This window comes from Oryctolagus cuniculus, chromosome 14, assembly GCF_964237555.1.
Source record: "Oryctolagus cuniculus chromosome 14, mOryCun1.1, whole genome shotgun sequence".
Lineage (NCBI taxonomy): Eukaryota > Metazoa > Chordata > Mammalia > Lagomorpha > Leporidae > Oryctolagus > Oryctolagus cuniculus.
In genome coordinates this window covers 52093073-52116144 of record NC_091445.1, presented here as the reverse complement: position 1 = coordinate 52116144, position 23072 = coordinate 52093073, and the positions used below count along the sequence as shown (strand labels likewise).

Below are 23072 nucleotides of genomic sequence, written 5' to 3'. Positions count from 1 at the left end.
AAACATCTCCCATTTCTTCCCTCCTGTTATCAACAGACAGTTGATTTAGATTAATGCACATTATGGAAGAATACAAATATAATATAGTTTGCTCCACAGTTTTAGTTCAGGATAAAAGAAAAATCCTGCTCCTTTCATTCCCAGTGAAAATTTACTTCCATGCCAGGGGGATTCAGGTAGTGCCAGAAATTCGCTCGTGGGTTTTCTGAGCTCCCTGTCTCTCAGTTGTGACACAGCCGTGATACAGGCCCATGGTAGATCCAATGGATCTCTGATGCTGCATCCTGTCTTTGTGACTTGGGGGAAAAGAGGAACCTTGTGGAGCAAACTTGGCTGGTAAAGTAATAGACTATCTAAATTTGTTTGGCCTCAATGTATGTTTAGTCATCAAACGTACAGAGTGTGTGGCAAACCCACTGCACAGCTGCTACCATGCTACTGCTTAGGGACTGCCTGGCTGCTGGCAGTCCTATTTAAACAGCTTGATATCCTTATGTTCATTTAAGGGTCAGGCGTGTAAGGAAAGAGAAATGTCATATAATTCTGTAATGGGTCTTTTATAAAACTAAAAGAATAACAGAATGCCGCTGCTACTTTAGGAAATGCAATCCCTTTCTTTCTCTCTCTCTCACTGTCTCTCTCTCTCCTAATAAATAGCACATCACTCTATGAGGGATCATGAAGTAAATTAGAGAAGAATAAAAAACTTCAGAATACTTACATGCTCTTAGGAAGTAGGGAAAATGTAAGATATGCTTATAAAAAAGATCATTTGAAGCAAACATTTTTTTTCAAATGACAAATACTAAAATCCATTTTAATGTGAGTTGGTCTGGAAAAAACAGGCATAAATTGATATATAATAAATTTCTAAGTGAAAACAGAGAGAGGAGAATAATGGTCAGAAAATGTAGATGATCAAATATTAATGACTGTAATATATTTCCAAAGACATCAATTTTTAGACTGAAATACCAGAAATATTACCATGTAAAAGAGCTGAATTTCTAGTAATGTTATTGTGAGATTTTTAAAGCTATGAAGATCTCACTCTTAAATATTCTTACAATGATCTCTCTCAATATAGCTAAATGAAGACATTGATTGGAGTTTTCAACAGTAAAATCAGGTTTTAGAAGAAAGTAGTTCAATTTCTAAGATTTCTGAAAAAATAATTTGGAACATGAAGTTTTATGTCTAAATTATTCACAAAGTCATGTGAGGAAAGCCCTTATTAAAATCACAGAACAAAAAAAAATGGAAGAAAATGAAACTATTGAAGAGGTTAGAAAACACCGAGAATAAAGAAAAACCCAAAACAGAATTTTGCACAGGTATACAAAGAAATCATGTAGGGGCTGGCATTGTGGCATAATGGGTGAAACCACCGCCTGCCATGCTGGAATCACATATGGGTGCCAGTTCAAGACCTGGCTGTTCCACTTCCAATCCTTTTCTCTGATAATGCACCTGTGAGAGCAGTGGAAGATGGCTCAAGTCCTTGGGCCCTTGCACCCATGTGGGAGATCCAGAAAAGTCTCCAGGGTCTTGACTTCAGCTGGGCCCAGCCCTGGCTGTTGCAGCCATTTTGGGAGTGAGCCAGGTGACTACAAAGGCCAGGGCTGAGCCAAGCTGAAGCTTGGAGCCAGGAGCCAGGAGCTTCATCCAAGTTCCCCAGTTGGGTGACAGGGTCCCAAGTATTTGGCCATTTTCCCCTGCCTTTCCAGGCCATTAGCAGGGAGCTGGATCAAAAGTAGCTGGATCAGAGTAGCTGGAACATGAACCGTCATTATACCACAATGCCAGCAGTTTTGATAGAAATATAGATGTACCCAGGAACAATACCACAAATTTTCAGAAATCTGAACAAAATATTCTATAAGCATCTACAGATAATAAATCCCTGAGTCTAAGATAATAGATCAGAATGACTACAGATTTCTTAATATAAATACTAAGGGGAAGATGATAATGAAGTGGTACATTCAGTATTCTCAAAATAAATAATATCTAGCCTTGACTTATTTTGCTCTTGTATACATGAGCTATCCAGTATTTTTATGTCACATCACAATCAAAGAATAGACAACAAAAAGACGAGGAAAACATACTGGAGACTGGAAAGGCCAAGGATGCTGATGAGGAACTATCACAGGATGACAGCTGTGTACTCCTGTGTGACTCCTGCACAGTACCTTTTGGACTGTATCAGAGGGCTCTCAGAGATTTGTCTTCAGAAAGATGAATTCTGCTTAGCCTCTGCAGCTGGAGGAGAAATGTAAGCATTTATTGAAGAGTTTTTGGTTGGATAAGTATAAAAAACAAAACACAAGAAACTATAGGTGTGAGGAAATTAAAAAGTAATAGTGGAAACAAAGTTGTGTATTGAGAAAGAAAATTCATCATTCTGGGTATAGAAGAACAGAAACAAAAATCAGCTCCATATTTAAGTTGTTAACCTTAATTACATAAACACAGTAACACTGAGATTGGTGCATGGAAAATGGTATACTACTCAAATAGTTACAAAATAAATAATTAACACTATATAAAATGCAAAATAATTACTGAAGATATATTGTATTTCTGTGATATTTAAAAACACAAGAAAATTGTAAAATGATGTTTAATGGAAGACTTATTGATTATATTTATTACAACTGGTAAGGTTGGTAATACTCCTATATAGTCGATTTTCTTCAAGTATTAGAATGAGTAGCAGTTTTAGACACTAGACATGACTATAACCATTGAAAACAGTGCACTAGAAAAATATCACCCACAGTAACACCTAGAAACTTGAACATGAGCCTCATAAGTTCAAATGGTAGAAGTGAGGTAAGTATTAAAAATAAAAATGTAATAGTATTGATGGACACTGCAATGTTCTACTAAATGGAGATCATTGAAAACATGATCAAATGACATAATCCACAATTAAAATTTGTAAGCTCATTGCAATCCAAATCAAAGTTTTAGCATGGTTTTTGTTCTTGTACGTTGTTTTGTTACTTCAGGTTGGGCTTCAGGTTAGGAGTGGATTAATTCTCACAAGAGCCAGTCCACACAAGTGAGTGAGCCTGGCTCCTCCCTTCTTTCTTGTTCTCTCTTCCACATGTACTGTGGTGCTCCTGCCATGTGATTCTATTTGCCATGTTATGATGTAGACAGAAGATGAAGGCCTTCATTAGAGACTGAACAGATGGCACTGCCTCTTGGATTTTCAGTTTCCAAAACTTTGAGTTAAATAAACCTCTTTTTAAAATAAAATTCTGAGCCTCAGCTATTTTTATAGCAACACAAACAAGACTAAGACACCCAGGATGGGTTTTAGTGGTTAAAGGAAAAATGGAAAGACGTGAAATCAAGGTGAAAGGCATTATGCTTTAGTGAAATTAGCCAATTCCCAAAAGACAAATCTCACATGCTTTCCCTGATTTGTGGTAATATACAGAGTACAAAAAAAAGTAATATATATGAGAAAACTTGGCATTTTGAGATTTGATTGTTGTTTACAGCCCTTGTCCATACTCCTGAAGAACAGTGTTTTTTTCTACTTAATACTAGTTAAATTATTCATTCAGTGGAGGGTTAAGCTTGTGATTGTAAAGTAAATCTAACGTATGTCATTGTAAAAATTAGAACAAAAATAACAAAAGAAGGAGGAGGGAAGGAAGGAAAGAGGGAGTATCATTATGGGAAGTATCATTATACTCTTAAAACAGTATATATTTGAAATACATGAAATTTGTTCCCTGTATATAAATAATTTTTAAAAAAGAGTGAAAGGCAGGGGCTGCATCATTATAAACGTTGTAAATTAGGCTACTTTGTTTAAATGTGATGGGTAAACCTCGGTGAGTTTTGTGTGGAGTAGGTATATGTACCACTTTTCATTTAAAATGATTGCATTGGCAGGTGGGTAGGAAATGACCATAGAAAAATGGGAACATAAACAGAGAGATTAGATGGGGTATAGGTGGCAGCTTTCATTGATTTGTGCCTTAATGGTAGTGGTGAGCACTGTGAGAAGTGATTAGAGATATATGTTGAAATCATAAAGGATTTGCTTATGTAATAAAGGGGTAGACTAGGGGAAAGAACGAATAACTTCTAGGTTATTAGCTTGAACACCTGGCTTGATAACCATACAGTTTCCAAAAAGCAAAGACTTCATGGTGGGATGGGTAATTCAATTGCTATGTTCTGTTTAGGAGAACTGCTGTTATTCAAATTGTAAAAATACAAAATATGGAAGAAAAAGATACACTCTGACCTCACGACGGTGGCATGCATAAGGAAGTATGGAAAGGGGTGAAAGGACACACAAAGATTTATTCACCTGAACTACAATTCAATTCAGTTGCATTTTATTTCTTAAAAATATATGGTATATGGCTGGCACCGTTGCTCACTAGGCTAATCCTCCGCCTAAGGCACTGGCACCCCAGGTTCTAGTCCCAATTAGGGCACCGGATTCTGTCCCGGTTGCTCCTCTTGCAGTCCAGCTCTCTGCTGTGGCCCGGTAAGGCAGTGGAGGATGGCCCAAGTACTTGGGCCCTGCACCTGCATGGGAGACCAGGAGGAAGCACCTGGCTCCTGGCTTCGGATCAACACAGCGAGCTGACCGTAGTGGCCATTTCGGAGGTAAACCAATGGAAGGAAGACCTTTCTGTCTCTCTCTCAATGTCTAACTCTGCCTGTCAAAAAAAAAAAAAAAAATCTGGTGTAAGTTTAATAAAGTACTTACATTTATGGGATCCTGCCATTTGTTTTGTTTATTTTTTATATTTCATTGTAGTTGTATTTTTTCTATGCATTACAGAGATACTTGCAAGTCTGGAGTTGATGAAGGGTGTGGGTGGTGGAGTCAGATAGGAAATGGAAAGATGCCACAGATAAACTGTGCTAAACTATGCTAAATTTGTATTCAACAATAAAATTGTACTTAAAAGGTATATAACAAAATGTACAATTCCAATTTAACACAGTTTATCTTTGCACAGTCTTTCCACTCTGACCTACCAGATATGAAACTTTATAAATAGATATGATTATTATTGATCAATTAAAAGTAGAATTTAATTTTTCTATTGGGCATAATACTAGAGATATTTTTAAGAGTAGGATTCTATGCATTTTCATAAACTTGTTGGAAATTTAGAATATTTTCTAAGTTATATTTGCCCTGTACTACAGCAAAGACATTACTCTTATTGTTCTTGATATTTGGTAATGATTTATATTTATCATTTAGAATTATGGCGTTCAGCATTTTCATGTTTACTCTGCCTGGGAACTTGGTGTTGCTCTTACTGAAAGCCTTTTGGAGTAGATTCCCTTAGTTTTTATCTAAGATCATACTAAAATGTCCTTCCTTTCAAAATCCATTTTTACACAATCATTGTCTATCACTGTTATTCAATTGTGTTTGGTTCTCATTATTTCTATTGAGAAACAACTCATAAGGTTAAACTCGCTGCTTTGATGTTAGTGTTTTTCTTTTCAGGATGCTCAAAAATATTCCTATGTCTTGGACTTCAAAATTTGGACTGTAACTTAATTAGTTGTGGGTTTGCTTTTACTATTTTTTTTTGAAATTTTCAAACTCTATTTTTTATGGGTTGATAGCTTTTGCCAGTTTTAAAAATTTTAAGCCATTTTTCCTTTCAAATAAAGTTCTCAATTTCTTCCCTCCGGGAATCAAATTTCATGTGTGTTGCAACTGTTTATTCTGCTTTATAGCATCCAATGGTAGTTTTTATTTATTATTTTTCTTATTTGTGTTTTATTTTGTATATATTCTGTGCATCTGATTGCATCTGGGGATTTCTTTATTACTTTTCCAAAGATTAATTTTGGATCTTTATTCAATCTGCTGCAAAACTATTTAGATTTATGAATTCCTGACATAGAATTTCACTTTTGAAAGATCTTTTGATTCTTTTTTACCTTTTTTATATATTTTTCAATCTTTCCCTTACGCTCTCCAATATATTATACTCATCTTCTAAATCTGTGTTAATTACCTATATTTCCATTTTCTGTTGTACCATGTATGCATTTGTCATATGATCATGCCTTTTTGCATGTGTAATTTTTATTCTTTAGCAAACACCATCTATTAGAACATAAATCCTCTAAAATGGGTTGTTTTTCATTATTCTTTTTGTTTGTTAGATTACTGCTTATCACCTGTGATCATTAATTTTACATGATAATCTTGTTAAAATATGATGCCCTGTTGTCTGGTTAAACTTTAGTCTCAATGTAGTTATAAAGCTATTTCTTAGCTGAGATTGACATTTATAAAGTGTAAACATGACATAAAGAAGTTATCCTCCATGATGTGGGTGGGCTTCTTCCAAGCAGTGAAGGCCTTGGGATTAAGGATTGAAACTTGCCAAAGAAGAAAAACTGTTCTACCTCAACACCTCCATATAGAAATCTTAACTGAACTTTCAACACGCTGTCCTGTCCTGTGAATTTCTGACTCAAGGTTGCAGTGTCAATTTTAAGACTTTCCCAATAGATTTTAGGGTGCCAGTCCCATTATTAACAGGAGCCACTTCCTTGATATGTCTGTTTCTCTCTCTTTTTCTCTCCCTCCTCCTCCTTCTAGCTCCCTCCTTCTCCCTCTCCCTCTCCCTCTCCCTCTCTCTTTCTTCTCTATCTCCTCTTCACTTATACTGTGAGTCCAGGATGCTCTGGAAGACATCATTAATTGTAGGGAAAACAAGTTATCAAAATATTCATTGTGATTTTCAGGTCACTGGGAATATTTTGCATAACTCCAAGATTTCCAAGATTATAGGAAGGAAGATACTAGCATCTAAAGACTGTTGACCTTCCTTCTCTTGTCCCAAATAACTTTCTTTAAAATGAATAATATAACACATTAGAAAAAAAAGTCTGTTGCATATTTTACATACCATTAAAGATCTTGCAATTTCCCCTAGAATAGTTTTGAAATTGCTGGACTTTGAAGCAGATAAGTCTGTAAAAGTATGTCTTTGAATAAATTAAGTATATCCATTCAAAGTAATTTTGGTATACTTGTAGTATTAGCAAATAAATATATCCAAACTTGAGATATTTCAAAATATGGGTTACTAGTGTTTTTTAGGAGGTACTTTCTAGAATTTTATAGTCCTTTCTGCTAAGAAGTTTGAGCTTTTGTAGGGTGTTGAATAATTTTTTAAAATTTTTTTTCTATTTTTCATTGTATTGGAATGGCATAGAGAAACAGAGAAAGAGATACACGGAGAGATCCTTTATCTACTGATTCCCTTCCCTTCCCAAATGCCCATAATAGTTAGGGTTGGGCCAGGAGCCCAGAACTAGCCAAAATCAGGATCTCAGAACTCAATCTGGGTCTCCCACATGGGTGGCAAGGACCCGAGTGCTTGAGCCATTATCTGCCGTCTCTAAAGGTGCCAATTAGCAGGGAGCTGGGTCCGAAGTGGAATAACCAGAACTTGAAGGAAGCATTCTCATATGGGATGTGGGCCTCCAAAGTGGTTAGTTTACCTTGTGTCACATGCCAATTCCAGTAATTCTTAGTGATTTCTAAGAGAGCTTCTAAAGCTGCAGTATCATCCCAGACTGGACTTACTATGTAGGGCACACCATTTACTCAAGGCCAGCTTCTAGTACTTGTGCTCTTAGATCAGATGGGAACAAGAATCACTAGATATTCAGTCTAGACCCAATGAAATATTTTCTCTTGGAAGAGCCCTCTAGGAAAGAACCCTGACAAATATGGAAAACAAATCACTACCTATCTATCTATCTATCTAAGCACTTAACTGTGCAGACATGACTCTCCATTCATCACTTATTTATGTATTCATTTATTTTAAAATTTATTTTATTTATTTGAAAGAGTTACAGAGAGAGTTAGAGACAGAGAGAGAGGTCTTCCATCCACTGGTTCACTTCCCAGATGGCTGCCATGGCCAGAGCTGTACCCATCTGAAGCCAGGAGCCAGGCGTGTCTTCTGGGTCTCCCACATGGATGCAGGGGCCCAAGGACTTGGACCATCTTCTTTCCCAGGCCATAGCAGAGAGCTGGATTGGAAGAGGAGCAGCAGGGACTAGAACTGGTGCCTATATGGGATGCCAGCACTTCAGGCCAGGGCTTTAATCAGCTGCACTACAGCACCGGCCCCCCCATTCATCGTTTAAATCATCTGTTCTTGTGTCTGGTCCCAGAAGGGAATAATTAAAAAAGTGCATATTCATCTTAATCATATGTATGGTATATTTTAAGCTAATTATAATTGTTTATATAATCCATTATATTGGCATTTTAGTTCTCTTCATTTCTATTTTTGAAAGAATTTTTCCACTGAGATTTAAAAAAAAAATGGTAGATGCATTGCTATGTGTTTTATGTCTTGGTGAAGAAAAATATACTTGGAGAATTCTTCATAATCTTACCCTGCACACTTCCCATGCTCCAATTCATTTTCCCAGCATTCTTGCTTTTTTTGCTTTCCAGTTCCCACCAAATGAGTAGCTGCTTATTTATTTCTGACCAGATTGTTTTTGCTGGTCTTAACAAGCTTTCAGCTGCTTTCTGTTGCTGGGCAGTCTTCACCAGTATTTTTATTGGATGCAAATTTAGTTATTTGATTTAGTGATTTATTTTTCAATTGATATCATATTACTCACTGGAGCAATTAGAGCAGCATGCTAATGTTGATGCCAACAGAAGAGAACAGCATATTTGCCACATTCTGGATTTTTCTAAATAATTATAAAATATGTTGGCTGTTTGATAGAAAATCAGGCATAAAATTATCATGGTACATTAGAAAACCTCTTCAATTTCTGATAATTTTAGATTGATGCACATGAAAAACGAAACAGAAATTGTTAAAACTCTGTATGCTTTGGTTTCTGTGATTCATTTCTCAAAATTTATCATTCATGAAATTATTCTATCAATGCAAACTTTAATATAATTCTTGAAATGTAGTTCAGATTTTCCCCACTATGATTTCCCAATTTTAGAATGCAGCTAGATATCAATAATTATTAATATAAAATGGTATCAAGAATTTGAATGAGGAAAATTATCTAAAAATATAAGCAATATTAGTTCTTCTGAATCTTAATTTTGTACTGGCAATATGGATGGATATAATTTTACACTTTTTAAGTTGTTCTTCATATTTTCTTCTAGCGAGAGGTAAAAATATAAAGAAAAATCTTTTATATTTGTTTTCCTTTTGGTAGCAAATTACTTAAACTCTCTGCACTTTGAATGGACAAACTTTGATTGCTTCTTAGAATATTTCTTCATTCAATGTAACTGGAAAAGAAAAATGAAGTGATCATGTGAAATAAGAATTTGCTGCAGTGTAATGTTCTCTGTACAAAATTCATACAATGAAATCCTAATCCCCATGGTAACGGTTTTAGGTGGTGCAAATTTGAATGTGGAGCCACCACAGATGGGAACTGTGCTCTTGTCAGAGAAGCCCCGGGGGAGATTCCTTGCCTGTGCTGCCAAATGAAGGAACCCTCTATGAATCCGAAAGCTGGTCCTCACCAGATACCAGATCTGTGGGCACCTTGGTCTCAGGCTTTCCCAGCTCCCAGAACCAGGAGAAATAAACACGTGCTGATTGTAAGACTCCCATCTGCAGTATCATTCTATAGCAGCCCCAGCCCACAAAAACTTCCACAAACTCAGTACAATGCTGAAGCGTAACCCTTATTTAACTTTCATTAGATGGATGATATGTAATCTAAATTTCTTCCTATTAAAAAGAAGGTGGTCTTAAACTAGATAGGTCACAAAATTCCTGTTATCTTATAAACTCCATTTTACACAAACACCTGAAGATGACTGCTTGGCAAAAAAAAATTATATGTTATAAAATTATTGGCAACTAGGCATACTTGAAATTCCCAGGCACTCATTAAATGATTCATGGATAAAGTATTGCTTTAAATTCAATGGATTGTTTAGTATTGAGTATTAAAGCTATTCAATATAAGAAAATATAGTAATGATTTATAATTAAACATATTTGAATAAAAAGTTAGACAATAGGAAAATGACTTTTAAATGTGCAGTACCAGTTGTTCAATTTTCATTAGTTGTCATGTATCTTGCCATGTCCTTTATCTGCTTGTGAGTTTACAAGGAACACAGAAGGTTGTGAATTTTTAATAGGCTTTTCTCAAGGAAGGAAAAGGTCAGTATTAACATAAAATTCTTCTTAAAGATTTGTGGCACAAATGTTTCACACCGGAGAACAGGTGTTACTGAGGAACTAAAGCCACAAGAATTTAATATTTTTCCTATGTTTAAAGGAAACCTAATGCCTCACATAGCAAAATAGCACAAGACAAATCAATATAAAAGTATTTTTTCAAAGTCAATGTTTTAAGATTTTTGGTACATGACCTGTGATACAAATTGCTGGTTTTATTCAATTAAATGTTTACTAAATCCAAATACTGTTATCTTATACACAAATTTTTAAAAAGAAGGCTTAATAAGAGGCTACAGTTGTAAGAACTGACTCCTGGGGCCAGTGCTGTGTTACAATGGGTAAATCCACCACCTACAGTGCCGGCATCCCGTATGGATTTTGAGTACCGGCTGCTCCACTTCCAATCCAGCTCTCTGCTATGGCTAGGGGAAACAGTAAAAGATGGCCCAAGTGCTTGGCCCTCTGTCCTCACATCGGAAACCCAGAAGAAGCTCCTGGCTTCTGGCTTTGCATTAGCACAGCTCTGGCCTTGCGGCCATCTGGGGAGTGAATCAGTGGATAGAAGACCTTTGTCTTTGTCTCTCCCTCTCACTGTAACTCTACCTCCTGTCAAATAAATAAATAAATCTTTAAAAAAAAATGACTCCTCTGATCATTACCTAGTAAATGAGTAGAAATGGAAAATAAAATTGCATCACACAAATAAAGAATTAGGAAAGGAGATAATACCAGGCCAAAAGGAGAAAATACAACAGAAAAGAGATGATTAAAATAATAAACAAAAACATTAAATGCGAGTTTTTCCACCTCTTTAGACACTGGCCTTATGATTTCAAAATAAACTGACAGTATGTCATTATAAAAATTAAAACAATGAATAAGAAAGGAAGTTGGAGTGAAGGTGGGAGAGTGGGCAGGAAGGAGAATACAGTAGGCACTATCACTATGCTTCTAAATCTGTATATATGAAATACATTAAATTTGTTCACTTTGTATAAATAAAAGTTATAAAAATAAATAAGTAAATAAATAGGGACAGAAAAACTAAAAAAAAAAAAAAAACAAACAAACTGGGTTTCTACATCTTATATCAGAATACCTGGGTTTGAGTCCTGTCTCAACCCCCACAACCTCCTCCCACAACTGATTCCAATCCCGCTTTCTGCTAATACACACCTTGGTGATAGATAGCTCAAATAGTGAGGTCCCTTCCAGCAGTGTAGAGACCTGGACTGAACTGATGGCTCTGAGCTTCTGCCTAGCCCAGTGGTGGTGGCTACGCTGGACATTTGTGGAGTGAGCCTCAAGATAGGAGAGCTTTCAGTGCGCCTTTCTCTCTCTCTCTCTCTCTCTCTCTCATAGTCCCTGTTTTTTTGCCTTTCAAATAAAATAAAAGAAACTTTAAAAAGAAGCAGAGTAACCTAGACAGTAGATTATATTTAAAGAATGTTGTCCATTAGTCTCTTTCTAAACCTGTTACGAAATCATCAGCATCAATTTATATGTTATTATTCAGCTCTAGATGAAACAATTCTCCATCTCAGGAGATCTAGAATATTGGTATTTCTGCCACACCCACTATAATGAACATTTCATGTACTTCCTTAATTTTCAATTTTTTTCAAATATGTTTTAAGATAATCTTTCATTAAATGCAGGCTAATGTCATGACCCCAGTATGGTAATTTTTGCTCTTTTTTCTAATGTTGCTGTTCAGTTCATTCCCTCAGTAAGAAAAGAGCAATTTCAAAGGCCATTAATGTAAGCTGTAGTTCAAGAAAGATATCTGATAACTCTGGCTTCTTAAGAGCAAAACTTAGAAATTCATAGATGCAATTTTTTTCTTTTAATTATATGCCTATTAGGAAAAGTAGAAATCCTTTCATTTTCTGATTCTCAAAACCACAGTATATCTAACTTGCTACCCTTGTTTCTAATTTCATATGACCATGTTCAATTTTCTGAGCCAACAGAAATTCCCACAGTATGTGGTCCAATTACAAAACTTCATTTTCACTCTCTGCAGTATAAGTGAAGGTAAAATCCTGCTGTGATTTATATTCTAAAATCTGAGCTTTATAAAAATTAAAATCTCACCATCCAAGCAACGTTTCTTTTAAACTTTCTAACTGATTAGAAATGGTAGCTGGTTTTAATGATCTTGCCTTAGATCTTTCTCTACCCCAAATCTATTTTATGTGTTTGTTCTAAGATGTGAAATTCATAAAATATCAAAATTATCTGGGTTCAAAACTTTATGCATTCTTTATCTGCCAGGTTGGATACTGATGCTTTAGAAACCCTCAGTCATGGCTCTGGGTTAGTATAGGGACTGTCTTATGACTTCTATGCATACTGTTTCTGTTCCACGTAATTAGAATGAAATTGTTGATTTACTATTGGAAATACCTGACTCTTGTGAGAGTAAACAAATATTTCTCAATTAAATCTATTGAACGAGTAGACAGTAAACATTATAGCTGTCTCTACAAACCACAAAATTATCTAAACAAATGATTGATAAAATCAATAATCTTTTCTTGAATTATTTTGATTCCCTGACAGAATAATAAATATATAATACTTAGATCTGCTACTTAGAAAATTGCCACTGTGTTGTACTTGCATATAATTGGAAAGTTTCCAGGCAACTGCAGCATTTTCAATTACTACAAAGCATCAGTCTTGTGACTTTTTGAGAATGGTTCCCTGGACAACACAGTCATATGTTACTTCTGAGGGCTTTTCACATAAAGGCAGATACTTCCTGAGTTTCTTACCCTTACTTTACTGTTTTTGAATAGCTAAAAATACAGTAAAATTGTTTCTTATTTGAATTCTTTATCTTTTTCTCAAACTATATTTCCATTTGGGATTTTCTTTATCACTTATACCTCCAATAATGAGTTATTTATCCAGAAAATAGTTTTATCCAGAGTTGATGGCTAAATGTTTATTACAAACCACTAATCCAAAAGCAGGCTGCTTTTTAGAACCAAAGATAATCTGTAACACAACATATTATAAACATATAAATATATTTATTTTAAATACTTTAATGTCTATATAAAATATTTTCAGTTAACTTCATTGACATATGTTTCCATAAAAAAGAATCTTTCAATTAAAGAAATAAAATTCTCCTTTAAATAGGAAGTAATTAGCTTGATATTCTTACACTTAATTAGATGAAAATGTGTTGATGTAGGTAATCTAAAGAACACAAACAGAAGCTATTTAGATGTGATGTTTCACATAATTGGAGTATATTGTCTCCTATTTTTAATTCTCTAGGCTACATTTCAATGTGTCTATTCTGATTTGGATATATATTTTACATGAATATTTAAATATAGGGATGAGTATTTGTTACAGTATTTAAGATAATACTTGGGATGTGCTCATTCCATATAAAGTACATGGGTCTGAGTTTTGGTTTCACTCCACATTCCAGTTGTTTGCTAAAGTGCTACCTGGCAGGCAGCAGGTGGTTGAATTCCTAGCATTCCCATGGATTGTGTTCTGGCTATAGCTAGGCCCTACTGGAATATCTTTTGTCTGTCTCTATTGCTCTGTTTCTCTGCCTTTCAAATAAGCTACCTAAATAAAAATTTAAGCAAAGAATTGCAAAATCAAATTAAAATTAAATAAATAATACATGACTGTGATGATGTTTCAGGTATAAGAAATGCTTCATAGAAGTTTAAAACCTACAGGATACTAAATATTTCTCATTCAATAAATAATGAAATCTAAAAATTGTATTATTTTAAATATTTTAATTTATTTGAAAGGCAGAGTTGCAGAGTTGGAGATAGAGAGAGAGAGAGATCTTCCAACTGGTTTACTCCCAACATGGCTGCAAAAGCAGGGGCTGGGCCATACAGAAGCCAGGAGTCTATTACTCCATCAGAATCTCCTATGCTGGTACAGGGGCCCAAGCACTTAGGCCATCTTCTGCTGTTTTCCAAGGTGCATTCTGAGAGAGCTGTATTAGAAGTGAAGCAGCTGGAACTTAATTACAAATGGTGGTTTAACTTCTGCCCTCCAATACCAGCCCCCAAAGTACATTTTTATATTACAAATAATAAAACTATGATCCTAGCATATAAAAATGCATGTTGATTAGGTGGATTAACCAAAGAAGAATTTATAATCTTGGGGGTTTTTCAAAGCCAAGCTCTGTTTCTACATGGTCAACCCCTTCCTTCAGGATAAGAAGCTCATGGGAGATGGTGGGTATGTCTATCTAGTGCCACTTATTTATTTCCAGAATATCCTCATTGTACTTGGAATCTATTCATTACTCTCTGATCAGAGATCCTTGAGATTCTTTCTAAGTCTTAGGAGAGTCTCTTCTCTAGTTCGGTGACATAAAGATCAAAATCACTGCTATATACACCCATAAGCCAGCAGTCTAACCTCTTGGGCACCTGTTGAAAAATAATATACATGGGATTCACTTACAGCACTTGGGCTTCTTGGCTATCATTTGCACTGAGATGGAATGTGCATTTTGAAAGATTTAGTGTGGTTGTGTTAAAGGTATATTCAGGAGACCAAGAAGTTGGCTTGTCCTGTGCTGCTTTGCTCCTACACAGAGCTTGTCTTTTGAAGTTTTTATGATGTATTTGATTGGTGGCTATAACATATTTTATAGTTTACTAACTTTATTTGCAACTTTAAAACATAGAGGCATGTGTTTTATAGACATCTATCTATACCCCTGCTGAGTTCCTCAATAAAATACTTGTTTTGATAATTTTTAAGAAACAAAAAATGGGGTATGGTGTTCTTAAAGTAGGAAGTATGTCACACATAGCTTTGCTTAAGATGCCACTAATTATTCCGTGAAACACAAGAGCTAAAACTAGGCTTATAGGATATGACTTTCCCAAAAGTAAAATAATTTTCTATACCCAGAAAGATATGAGCCATCAGTATTTACACCAGCATAGGAAATGTCTTTACGAGGATATTTGCCCTCAACAATGGTTATTTACAAGCAAAACAAAGAAGAGAGATTAGTTTATTTTCAATACTTTGTCTATTTAAAATAAAAATCGCACTAATATGCAAAAGGCTTCCTAGTGTTTAAAGTGTTAAAAATTAGTGTGTTCAAATTTATTCCACTCACATTTCAAGAACCAAGATAACTGACTCCATTATTCAGTCAGTGATGGGGTTTGACAGATCTTTTTTTTTTTTTTTTTTAATTCCTTCGGCATTGTGTGTCTTTAGACAATATCACGGCTATATATTCTTTTATTCCCCCCAGCTCCATTCAGACCAAGATAAAGGAGATGGATCACTCAAATATATTTTATCTGGAGATGGAGCTGGTACTCTATTTATTATTGATGAAAAAACAGGTGATATTCATGCCACACGAAGAATTGATAGGGAGGAAAAGGCCTTCTATACTCTACGTGCACAAGCTATTAACAGAAGAACGTTGAGACCAGTAGAACCGGAATCTGAGTTTGTGATCAAAATCCATGATATCAATGACAATGAGCCAACATTTCCAGAAGAAATTTATACAGCTAGTGTTCCTGAAATGTCCGTTGTTGGTAAGTTCATTGACATCTTTTATGATGGTTTCAAAGCATGAACAGTAATTATCAAGAATTCTTACAATATTAGGATCAGTTAATTGAAATTAACATTGATTCACTTCTAAGTGTACTTTTTTTTTCACTTAGGAAAAAATGAGTTAGAAAAAAAGATTATTTCATTTTACAATTCTTATGGATTTATAAATCTTATGATACGTATATATAGATACTTTCTTCAAAAATTAAGAAAATATCATAGAACTTCAGTAGAAAATGTATGAACATAAAAATTTTGTTACATGGATTTGGATAAGAGTAAAATTTGATACCAAATACATGATAACTACATTTAGACTATCATAGATATAATAGAGTGAATTTTTATTTTTATATTACTGAATGTTTATTCAATGTTAAGAAACTTTCATTAGTACATCTTTATATACAAAAATCTACAAATTTAAATCTCCTATTAAAATAAACCAGCTTAAAACCCACAGTTAATCATAAGCTGTATAGAAGTAAACAGTTTCAGAAGCTATAGAACAGGTGGAATGAAAAAGGAGAACTATGCTAGGGGTTTTCTGAAAATTCATGGGAAATGTGTATTAGGAAAAAGCATGCATGGATTTCAGAATTCTTTTGCACCAAAATGAAGTTATCTTATAGTTCAATTTTTCCCCAAACTTTAAAGTATCCTCATACACTTAATAAAATGGGGTTTCTTGTTCAATGTAAATAAAGGTGTATTTATAGACAAAGAAAGTTAAAACTACTTAAAATTTTTCTTACTATTAAAGAGATAATGGCAGGGAATTATGAGCATAGGAAAAAGATGAGCATTTTTCGACATGTATATTTGCATGAGGTAGAATTAACACTTCTCAGATTTGTGTGTAGTTGTTTAAACTGATGAAGTGGCTCTAGCGTTATATAATAGCAACTTCTCAGACCATGTTTCTTAAGCATTTTTCTGAAATTGTTATTTGATATTTACTTCAGTAAATCCCAAGGACTTTTGGCAGTCACCTTACATATAAAGCCCTTTTAAATATAATGAACTTATTAAAAAGATTTTCATAGTTCCTGGAACTTGGGATCATCTTGGATTATTTCTAAGTTTAGAATCTATCTATTCATAAAATTGTATTTTAGAACAGATGTTAATTATTTTTAGTGTTATTTAGTGGTGAGGGGAAGAGAAGATATACTTACTCCTAGATATGCCCTTTTCGTTAAACAAATCTACTTTGTGAAAATGAATTTAAACATCAAAGATGAGCATTAACAAGCGTACTGCATTTATTGTATTCTGATATTATGTTATGATAGCATTACCTATTGCATGCATAAAAATACACTGTTGGCCAAATATTTGCATTCAAAAATTTACTTATAACAATATTATAAAAATAATCATTTATATGTATGATTTTCATCAGAATAATATACAGCAGTTTCTTTAAGAGGTCATTATTAAAGCCAAAAATCATTGTAGTCTTCAATGAAAACCAGTGCTTTTGCTCCTCCTTCTGGTACTGTGCAGAACTAAGCTGAATTTGGATACTTCAGGTACTTCTGTGGTGCAAGTCACAGCTACAGATGCCGATGACCCTTCATATGGGAACAGCGCCAGAGTAATTTACAGCATACTTCAAGGGCAGCCCTATTTCTCTGTGGAGCCTGAAACAGGTCAGGAATAATGAATCAGCATTTGTTAATTTAATCATTGTTATGACCTTTAGAATTGGATAGATGGGAGAAGGAGAACAAAACCTTAACATTAGCACTCATGAAGAATGATGATGCCACGCTTGAAGATGTTAGAACTCAACATTAAATGGAATGAGCTAATATAACTGCTTTGATGTTTTTATGTATGGATTTAGGTCACCCTACTGAATATATGGGGTTACTTGAAGATAGAAAAATAATATATAAATTATCAAGTGTAATCATGTAATCACTTTACAATTTTAGATGAAAATTAATTGTAAATATTACTACTTTAAGAAAACTATTTGTAAGCTTCTTGATCAAGTAATTGAGAATTTAGTGAACATAACAAATGTGCTTGTATTTTTTCAAAGGTATCATCAGGACTGCTTTACCAAACATGAACAGAGAAAACAGGGAGCAATACCAGGTGGTCATCCAGGCCAAGGACATGGGCGGCCAGATGGGAGGCTTATCGGGGACCACCACAGTGAACATCACACTGACTGATGTCAATGACAACCCTCCTCGCTTCCCGCAGAGTAAGATCCTATTAATGGTCATTGGGCAGGTCAACAGATTTAGAATTAAAAATAAATGTAAAGAGAAGTCAGTGATTAATCATTTTATTTAGAACATATTAAAATGTCTTATGCAAATGAATGAGCATGTATATACTGTTATTAAAAGATAAAATTAAACATTCCAGCCATGTCTCATGAAAACGTAGAAAGATCTGCTATTCCCAAACCCTTTCCTAAATCTAATATATAAAAACTATTTCTTCAGTGAGCAAAAGAAAATATTCTTTTATTGGAAAACACGATTCAAAATTTACAATAAATTTGTTTGTCTATACTTAGAGTTTAGTAAAAAGGAGCCTAAACTGAGAGTAAAATTTTCCATTAAAAATAAAATTTGATAAACATTAAGGACTCTGCCAGAGAAGAAAGTACAAATGAAGCTTTCAAACTAATCAGATCTCCATTGATTATCATTCTGTGTGGAATGGCAGCCACAAGAAAATACTTATATTGTTGATCTAACCTTTCATTCTTGAAATAGGTTTAAAATATGTTAAGCATCATTATCTTCTGACCATGGAAAGAATGCATTTATTTTCCTTTCTTTGACACATTTGATAGACTACGTGTCTAGTTGCCTGTTGGAGCGGGTGGTATTGCCCCTGAGCAGATACATCAAGACTCATCAAATTTCATTCTATTCTAAAAGGTCCTATGGGATAGAATTTCATGATATCAGGAATGTTGCCTAAAAAATAAATACTGCTATGTCCTTAGTTTTCAGAATTTGATAAATATTAAAGTTTAGATTCCTCAATTTTACTTTTTTGTTTATAGACTTAAATGTCTTCCTGATAAAGTATTAAAATAAAAAGACAGTAGTTTTGTGATTATATTTTTAATTTTCAGGAATATACATGTGTGTCTAAAATGTTGTACATTTACAAATGAGCATTCCATAAGCAAGTGAATGTATTCTAATAGAACGGGGAATTGGACATTCTAAAGACAATTATGCCAGTTAAAATTCCTTTTATTATTTTTTCATTTACTGTGACTCTTATTCATTCAATAAACATCTTCTTTCCTTTTTGTGACTGACAACTGTTGGGCATATGCATGAACTCTGGCATGATAAAAGTTGTAGTAATAATAATGGTACTGATAAAAATGAATAAACTTCTATTTTTATTCTTATTTCATCATAACTACTCATTTATGTCAGCATTATGATCTACACTCTTCAAATGGGAAAGCAAAGGTTAAAGATGCTAAAGTCAATCTTATCATAGTAGAGGTGGGAAGTCACCTGTCGCCAACTCCAAATGTACAGAATAATATATGTAGAAGAACTTTAGGGCTTCTTGTCTCATTATTTTTTAAATTATGGATGAAAACATAACTTAGATATTTTTGTTTTCTAAATTATATCTTCTGTTGTGAATATTTGCAACCATATCTGACTAGTGGAAACACAGTCAAGGAAATTAGACTATTACTTGATAATGTAAGTCATCTAATATCCAGGGAACTAGTTTTTAATTTCTAATATCATTTAATTACATAACCAAGGTTTAGAGAGAGTTCTGCAGTTTATGAAGTTTTTCACATAGGACAAATAATGGAAACCTCACTAGTAGTCTATATAGATCTCTTCCTCTCCTTTTCCTTCTCTTCTTCCTCCTTTTCCTCTTCCACCCTCTCCTCCTCCTCCTCCTTCTCCTCCTCCTTATTTTTATAACTAATATACAGAGTAAGAAAAGAGGGTCACTGTGAACATGGAAAACAAACCAGTGCTACCCAATGTAAATATATCACAAAACCCAGAAATGTATGTCACATATGTAATTTAAAATTTTCTCTTAGCTGTATTCAAAAAGTTATAGATACAGGAGACATTTATTATATATTTTTCTTTAACATAATACTACCTTTATATACATCATCAGCATACAATGTTCTTTGTTCCTTCTTTATTATATTCACATTATATTTTTGAGTTATATCAAATCTCAATTCATACTACATTTCCCATCCTTGCTCATATGAGGTTAGTGGCTTGTCTAACGGCTGCCATATTGGACAACTGTGATGATATTTGCTTAGCGACTTTCTGGCATTAGTTAATTAAACTGCATTCTTATTCATCAATGTCAACAGTGAGTGCTGGATGGCACAATGTCTACCTCACGGAGTGATGTAAGTAAAAAATTAGTCAAGGTCTGTGAAGCATTGACCCAATGCTTGGCACTTAGTGTATTTATGTGTTAGTAATATTGATTTGTGCTGGTGATGCTCTATAATTAAAAAATATTACAAAATAGGGTTAGAATTTAATCTTTTTTTAATGGTGACTAACCCATATTCAATATTTTTAATATGCTTCATCAAAACCCTTCATTTGGAGAGGACAAGGGCAGTGCAAACTGTTGTGTAGTTATTTATTTATTCAGATATATGTGTTAACCATATTATTTTAATAATTATTATAAATAATAATTTATTTATTGGGAAAAATTATTCTCTGGCAGTTTACTCCCCTACTAGTCAGTATATAGCAATGTCTTAAAACATTTTCAGTCACCTTAACTGGTGAGTATTACTGGCAGCTAATAGATGGAAGGTAGGGATACTGCTAAGCTTCCTCATGATGGAAATGACAAAGAATTATCTGGGCCAATATGTCAGTAGTGTCTAGGTTTAAAAAACTTACATATGTTATGAGAAGAATAATTCAGATGAAATTATAAATTCATTTCAAAAAACACATTTCTCTAAGAATGAGCTTTGAAAGATAAAAAGCTAAGAATGAAGAATCTAAAGCAAATCATCCTGTTTTAGCAAGTCAGGCAACAATCACAATTACATTTCACCATGTTGGTGTTAGAGATACATAATACTTTCACACATTCCATTTATCTGCTTGAATATTTATTTTAGTCTCATTCACCTCACTTCCTTCTTTCTTTTCCTTAAAACCTTAAAAATAAAACAGACTTCATAGAAAAGGTCTAGGAAAAGATTAAATGACTGTCAGCTGATCATTGTAGGTCTTTGCAAAACTAAGAGAAACAATAGGATTCTTTTTCCAATGACCTTTTTCATGAAAAGCTTTCCTAAGGATGTGCTACCGTATTGATTCTCACCTGGTTCCAAGACAGTGATTTAGGGATGTCTAATCTTCAGAACCCAGGCCAGTTCCAGCATCCTTACTGCTACAGAGGACAAATATGTGATAAGACGCTCAAATCTATTCAAGGCAGAGGCAGGAGAAAAAGATACAGAAAGAGAGTTCAGATCTGGATAAGATGTTTGCAAAATCAGTTAAGCAGGTAGTCAAGTTCCTATACAACTAGTTCAGCCTAGGACTTGCCTGTAATTCTTGAAAGAGATCCATGGGGTAGGACAGTCCTAGGCCTCAGGATAAAAAAAGGGAACCTAGCATCTTAGAAGCTTAGGCCGAATATCCTGATCCACAGATGGGTTGCCCTTTATTTATTAGATATATTATGTGAATAATAGCTTGAGTGAAATCATATATTCATTTGTTGAAACATATTTGGCTAAGGGTGTCCTTTACATGCAAGCAGGTGATTCCCCAGACATCCTATCATAGAGACAAACATTCTACTTAGCCATGGGTATGGGCACCCAGGAAACAGAGCTTCCATAGAAGCATACTCTAGTATACTTAGCCCTGACTCCCAGATGGTTTTGCACACAAGTTTAGGTTGACAAGTGAAATTCAGAGGCCAAACATATATACATTTATGAAATGTCAGCTTAGCAGAGAATGAATGGAAAAAGGTGAGCTGCCAACACAAGATCATTGTCTGATGGGGTGGCTTTCTCCTTTGTATGTCAGATATCATATAGAGAGATAATATCAAAGTAATGAAAAGTTGATAATAGTATTTCTTTTTATTGAAGGTTTTTATTTATTTATTTGACAAGTATAGTTACAGATAGTGAGAAAGAGAGACAGAGAGAAAGGCCTTCCTTCCATTGGTTCATGCCCCAAATGGCCGCAACGGCCAGAGCTACATCAATCCGAAGCCAGGAGCCAGGTGCTTCCTCCTGGTCTCCGATGCAGGTGCAGGGGTCCAAGCACTTGGGCCATCCTCCACTGCCCTCCCGGGCCACAGCAGAGAGCTGGACTGGAAGAGGAGCAATCAGGACTAGAACCCGGCACCCAAATGGGATGCCGGCGCCACAGGCAGAGGATTAACATAGTACGCCACAGCACCGGCCCCCTTGATATAGTATTTCTTAGAAGCATCTGGATATATCCCAAGTCATTCGAAATTATGAATTCATTGCTTTCTGCTATATTTTCTCCAAGAATTAGTGAGAAAAGTAACAAAAATCAGTTCTTCAATATTCTGTTCAATAGTTCTGAAAATTAACACAAAATTTCTTGTTTATAACAACATTTTTATTAAGATACATTATTGGTAAAAGAAGGCATTTGGGTGTTAAACATAATCAGACAGCATAAACATAATAAGACAGACAAAATAAGGCTTTTATTTCTTGAGTATTTCAAAGCTACATCTTTATATTTTCCATCAATTTCTTCTAAAGATTATGTACAACTATAGTCATTTTAGAAGCAACAGTAAACAACTCTGAAATCACAGCTCCAAATAGGGTTTTCATACCTCTCCAAGCTTGTTTGTTTTATCTGACTGTACTTAATTAATTACTGAATTTATCCCACTAAATTACTCAAACATGAATTATCTGGTGGCCCAAAATAAATAGAGCAACAGTTTGAAAATAACAGTTATGGTCTGTTCTAGTATGTGCCAAACATTGTAAAATATAGCACAGATATTAATTTAATCTTCACAATATCTCTATGAGGTAGATATCTTTATTAGATAAGAAAACCCTGAAGCATGTCAACTTAAGTCACTTGATCATGGCAGTACAGCTGTAAATAAATAAGAGGCAGGTTGAGGACCTAGTTACTTGGCTTTCAAGTACATGCTACTAAAAGGCACTGCACCAAGAAAAAAGCGCTACATCAAAAACCCTAC

At 34.4% G+C, this 23072-nt stretch overlaps 1 protein-coding gene across 2 annotated transcripts in view; it reads left to right on the top strand.

Moving 5' to 3' along the window:
- CDH10 (cadherin 10) overlaps positions 1 to 23072 on the top strand; it is a 160862-nt gene that overhangs the window by 99362 nt on the left and 38428 nt on the right. Inside the window, exons 3-5 of one of the 2 annotated variants that reach the window (XM_017344663.3) lie at positions 15511 to 15805; positions 17363 to 17482; positions 17881 to 18048. In XM_017344663.3, the coding sequence (XP_017200152.2) occupies positions 15511 to 15805; positions 17363 to 17482; positions 17881 to 18048 (583 nt within the window). Of the gene's footprint in view, positions 1 to 15510; positions 15806 to 17336; positions 17483 to 17880; positions 18049 to 23072 lie in introns of those variants that run through there. The other variant, XM_070056897.1, reaches the window with a different exon arrangement.